Source organism: Xyrauchen texanus, chromosome 16 (genome assembly GCF_025860055.1).
Source record: "Xyrauchen texanus isolate HMW12.3.18 chromosome 16, RBS_HiC_50CHRs, whole genome shotgun sequence".
Lineage (NCBI taxonomy): Eukaryota > Metazoa > Chordata > Actinopteri > Cypriniformes > Catostomidae > Xyrauchen > Xyrauchen texanus.
The window spans coordinates 4,340,058-4,346,057 of NC_068291.1; the positions used below are offsets into that span (position 1 = coordinate 4,340,058).

Here is a 6,000-nt window from a genome sequence, read left to right on the forward strand (position 1 = left end):
ACATATTTCACATTAGCAAACTATAGTTTTGGCAAGTCGTTTTTTGTGCATGACATGAGTAATTTTTCCAACAATTGTTTACAGACAGATTGTTTCACTTTTAATTGACTATCACAATTTCCGTGGGTCAGAAGTTTACATACACAAAGTTAACTGTGTCTTTAAGCAGCTTGGAAAATTCCAGAAAATGATGTCAAGCCTTTAGACAATTTGCCAATTAGCTTCTGATAGGAGGTGTACTGGATTGGAGGTCTACCTGTGGATGTATTTTAAGGCCTACCTTCAAACTCAGTGCCTCTATCCTTGACATCATGGGTAAATAAAAGAAATCAGCCAAGACCTCAAAAACAAATGTGGACCTCCACATGTCTGGTTCATCTTTGGGAGCAATTTCCAAATGCCTGTAGGTCCTATGTTTATCTGTACAAACAAGTATACCTAAGTATATTGGACCACGCAGCCACTATACCGCTTGGGAAGGAGATGCATTCTGTATGAACATATGATGAATGTAGTTTGGTGAGAAAAGTGCAAATTAATCCCAGAACAACAGCAAAGGACCTTGTGAAGATATTGGAGGAAACAGGTAGACAAGTATCTATATCCACAGTAAAACAAGTCCCATATCGACATAACCTGAAATGCTGCTGAGCAAGGAAGAAGCCACTGCTCCAAAATTGCCATAAAAAAGACTACAGTTTGCAAATGCACATGGGGACAAAGATCTTACTTTTATGAGAAATGTCCACTGGTCTGATGAAACAAAATGCCCATAATGACCATTGCTATGTTTGGAGGAAAATGGGCGAGGCTTGCAAGCCAAAGAACACAATCCCAACTGTAAATCATGGGAGTGGCAGCATCATGTTGTGGGGGTGCTTTGCTGCAGGAGGGAATGATGCACTTCAAAAATAGATGGAATCATGAGGAAGGAAAATTATGTAGATACCCAAAATGTTTGACCCAAGTTAAACAATTTTAAGGCAATGCTACTAAATACTAACAAAGTGTATGTAAACTTCTGACCCACATGGAATGTGATGAAAGAAATAAAAGCTGAAATAAATCACTCTCTCTACTATTATTCTGACATTTCACATTCTTAAAATAATTTGATAAACATTTCTCGCCGAATAGAAATAGTGATTGTAACTGACCAAAGACCGGAAATGTTTTCTAAATATCAGGAATTGTGAAAAACTGATTTAAATATATTTGGCTAATGTGTATGTAAACTTCTGACTTCAACTTTAAATATTGATCTGTTTCTTACTCAAGCCTATCATCACTTCTGAAGATATGGATTTAACCACTGGAGTTAAATGGCTTACTTTTATGCTACTTTTGTGTGCTTTTTGGAACATAAAAATGTTGGCACCCGTTCACTTGTATTGTAAGGACCTACAGAGCTGAAATAGACACGTATTGTCCAAGTGTTATGGTTATACTTTCGAAACGATTGCATATTTTAAACTTTTATTTGATGCCTACTTGCGTGCTATATTTGAAGCGCATTACTGAAAACACATTTTTGTTTGTTTCTACACTTGGGGCATGAATTATTTTCTTTGGTAATCAACACAGGAGCTTACATTTTATTTAACCTGTAATATTCCTTTAAATTTCAGTAAACTTCAAAGTTCAATAATTTTGTGTGAAACTCTTTCTCTAGATTTCAGTGGGAGTCAGATATCAACTGGTTGTGTGGATCAGCCTGAACTGGCAAACTGTAAGCTGATTGTGTATGCCCGCCTGTGCTCCAACCAGTATTACTCCAGTTTCTGCTGTGCCAGCTGTGCTAGATATGCCATGGATAAAGACAGGCCATGACAAATCAGATAGGTCCCATGCAGTGAATCCAGCAGCTTCAGTGGTTGATTCAGACTCCCGTTTATCCACCTGTTTACAGAGTTTTGTCTCAGGATTCACAACAGATTGGAAATCAACATCACCAGCTGCATCTACTCCATCACTTCACAACCATGAAGACCAGATGAAACTGACCTTAACCAGATAGAACTTAATTCAGACAGCTAAGAGCCAATGTATACAAAGTGATATTTCATTGTTTTTTAGTACTATAGGCTCATTCTTATCCTAGTTTATTTATCGTAATGTATTATACTGTATCTCTATGTAAATTGTAGTGTTTAGTGTCTACACTGGAAGCGACTGATGATGTGTTGCGTTGCAACAGAAGTTGTCTGCACTGGAAGTGTTTAAGCTGCTTCGTTATTTTCATTGGAAATCAATTGAAATAAAAATGTATGGTGCATTAGAACATCTACAACTGCATATGGTTAAAAACAAAACATGATTTACATTAGAAGGCCAGAAACATCACTAGCTTTCTTTGTTGTAACAGTCAGAACTTATTTAATGAGTCCACAGCAAATAAATTCACAAATATAATTTATGTAAATCCTATAATTTTTTTGAAAATAATAAATGAAGTAGCTGAGCAGCATAGTAAAAATAGAAATGAGGTGTCCGTCAACTGAAGGCACATCAGGCATTTCTAGTGTAGATGGTTTTATTGATTATTGTGAGAGTGATATAGATTTGTTACACAATATGAGTCAAGTATATAAATGGTGTTAATGTTGAATAAGAATAAATCACTGTTTATATATATGACAACCGGTCTGACACTGTAAAACCAAAATGTTAGTTATTCCTTTATCAGTCTCTCTCCATTGCTCTGAAGTTATTAGGGGATACAACTGCAGCCCCTTATAAGTACGTTTAAACCAAACTAACAATTAGAGCTGTCAGAATTAACATGTTAACACGTGATTAATTAAAGTTTAACTTAATTTTTCTTAATCGCGATTAACACATTTCCATTGATTCAGCACATAAACCAGTATACACACTTTTTTTGGAGGGCGGAAACTTTGGAACAAACAGTGCTTCCCAGTCAGTGATTCAATGATTGAGAAATGATCTCTTAATGCTATTTGATGTACAAAACAAGCCCAGATAGGACCTATGTAAGGTGCATTTTAATGACCACAGAAGCATACCAAGTCTTAACTATTACCGAAGCACAGAATTAGACATTTTCGACTTCAAGCATGGAGTTCAAAGTGGCGTTTGATGCTGGCATTGATGATCTTATGCAAATAATGAATGCATAGGAAAGCAGATAGCCACAGTCTACCAGAAGATTAATATTGTGGGGGATGAAAATTTAAGTTATTTCCCATTGCAATGAATACACAACCTGTGGGGAGACAAGTTCTTTCAATTAGTCAAACTCCAACTTAGACGTTTTATGTTTCTTGAATTGGAGCTATTTTAGTGCATTTCTATCTTTATACTGTGGAAGGCTTTGTTTGGAAAATGTTAATAAAGCATTAAATGTTATATTCAGTTTTGTTTTCCTTCATAATATGGAAATAAATGCATTTTGACAGGATAAGAAGTAAATATGGTATAAAATGTCAACATTTTAAGAATCTGCATTTAATAGCAATTAACTACAAAAAGTAATTTGATTAATCATGATTAACATTTTTTATCAACTGACAGGACTACTAATAACATGCAACTTTTAGAGGAAACTTTTTCATGTTTTAGGCCATTTGAAATTTACGTCTCTAGGTGAAAAGTTCACATACTGCATATTATCAGAGACTATTTAACCCAAGACGGAGCACAGAATGAATGGGAGACAATATATGACGCATGTCATATTCGCGGGATATGCTTTTTTACAGGTAAAAAAGCCTATTACCTTTCAAATAGAAGAAGAAAGCCTTTATTATTACATCATTATTACACATATCCCAGCTTAGCTGGGGTCAGAGTGCAGGGTCAGCCATGATACGGTGCCCCTGTAGCAGATAGGGTCAAGGCCCCAAAAGTGGCATCTTGGCAGTGTTTGGACTTGAACCCCTGACCTTTTTGGGCAATAACACAGAGCCTTAATGTTGCATTAGCTGTGTGAACTGAGCTAAAGAAGCGCAATGAATATTATAATTGTCTGATTTTTATATATTAGTATTATATACGGTATATTATAATGTATTATATATATTATAATCGGAGGTGTCAGAATTAATGCAGTGATTTTACGTGATTACTTTAAAAAGTTTAACACTTTAATTTTTCTTAGTCATGATTAACGCATTTACCTTTTATACAGCATAAATAAGTATAAACACTTAGGAGGGCAGTAATGTGTCCGCCCGGAGTCATCACACTGGCGTACACTTTACAACAGTACTTCCCTGTCAGTGATAAAATTATGGAGATAGGACCTCTTAACGCTATTATTTATTGTAAAAAATCAAGCCCAGTTGGGACTCTAGAAATGAATATTTTCAGCCTAAGTAAGGTACATTTTATTTATCACTGAATCCAAGTCTTAACTACCACTCCGCTTTTCCTGTGGAGTTCAAAACTGTGCTGGACGATGATGTTGACACTCTGAAGTGATTCATGAATGCAGCTTAACGATTGCTGTAGAAAAGTGGATAGTCACAGTCTACCGGCAGATTAATATTGTGTTGAATTTTGAACATGTCAGCAATGCTGATGAAGGTCATTGCTGACTGAGGATCTTGCTGTTATAATTCAATCGATCACAAAATTCACTGAGGTGATTGCAAGAGTGGGGTATGTCGAGAAACAGATTGATTATATGGAGTCATCAGAGAGGGAATTATCTGCTAATCCGGCTCCACGATAAGCTGAGGGAGACAGGCCTCGATCAATTCTGGCCAAATTTCTGAGGTCATCCAATAAAGATGTGTGTGTGTGTGTGTGTGTGTGTGTGTGTGTGTGTGTGAGGTGAGAAGTAAAGGAAAGCTTTTTTGGAAGAACCACAGCATTTTATTGTTCCCAGACTTTGCGAATTCGACAAGAGATAAACGTGATCGATTCAAGGAATGCAAGAAACTTGCATCAAAGGAAGGTCGATTTTGCAATGATGTTCCCAGCCAATTTGAGTATAGATGCTAAGGATGGCCGTAAAACATTCATCATGCATGTCCCCAGCAAGCGATGTCCTTCATAAAGACAATGGACTGATTTAAGTTATTTTGTGGTACTCACATTGCAGCAGAGCGGACACTGAACATTCACTTCATTGTTTGAGGAAACTGAGCACCTTTTTTGTTTCAATTTGTGCTGGTTCCACCTAGCGGCTGGAGTTTGTTTTGTGAAGTAACACTCCTTCGGGACAGTTTTGTGGTTGAATCTGCATGTCCTTTGTCCTTATGCCTCCTATTGGCAGGAGTTTGTTTTGTGGAGTATTTCTTGCAAGACATTGGAGTGATTAGGTCATTTGTTGCACTTATATAGCAGCCGAATGGGCCGATTCACTGAACATTTCTTTGAATGTCCAAGGAAACTGAGCGCCTTTTTTCTGCTGGTTCCACCTAGTGGCTGGAGTTTTGTTTTGTGGAGTAACGCACCTTTGGGACAGTTATGTGGATGGATCTACACATTCTTTGTGTTTATTACACCTACTGGCTGGAGTTTGTTTTATAGATTATCTTTTGTTGTGTAATTCTGTCTCACAAAATTTGTATAGAAAACCGGACTTAAGCAATCCGACAGCAAATTTGTCACAGGGGCTCTAGTAGGCGTACATGGACTGTTTGAGTTTAGAGGGATGGATGCCAGTTGGCAATGTTGTGCGCAGGGTTAATGCGCATGTTTTTCTTTTGTCTGATTGTTTGGTTCTGGAGGACATTTGGGGTTTGATTGTTGCACTAATGTTGGAATGTGGTCTTTATAATTTAGTTTTTGACACAATCTATTTTTTTCTAATTTGTCAACATGTCAAACGTTAATGTAAGTGAAATGTCTCACTACATGTGGAATTTTAATTGGTTGGGGCACCCATAAAAAGAAGGAAGGTTATTTCTCTTCTTAAGCACAAGACATTTTATATAGTGTTCCTTCAAGAAACACATCTTTCCCTGCAGGAAGCTGAACAATGTGGGAAGATATGGGGTGGACATGTTTTCTTTAGTGTTGGCTCAAGAG

At 36.9% G+C, this 6,000-nt stretch overlaps 1 protein-coding gene across 3 annotated transcripts in view; it reads left to right on the top strand.

Annotated features, from left to right (window-relative positions):
- paplna (papilin a, proteoglycan-like sulfated glycoprotein) overlaps positions 1 to 3,353 on the top strand; it is a 73,693-nt gene extending 70,340 nt beyond the window's left edge. For all 3 annotated transcript variants that reach the window (XM_052145124.1, XM_052145126.1, XM_052145125.1), the window contains one exon: positions 1,673 to 3,353. In XM_052145124.1, coding sequence (XP_052001084.1) covers positions 1,673 to 1,830 — 158 coding nt within the window. In that variant the 3' untranslated portion in view covers positions 1,831 to 3,353. The remainder of the gene's footprint in view (positions 1 to 1,672) is intronic.
- Positions 3,354 to 6,000: the final 2,647 nt, after the last annotated feature.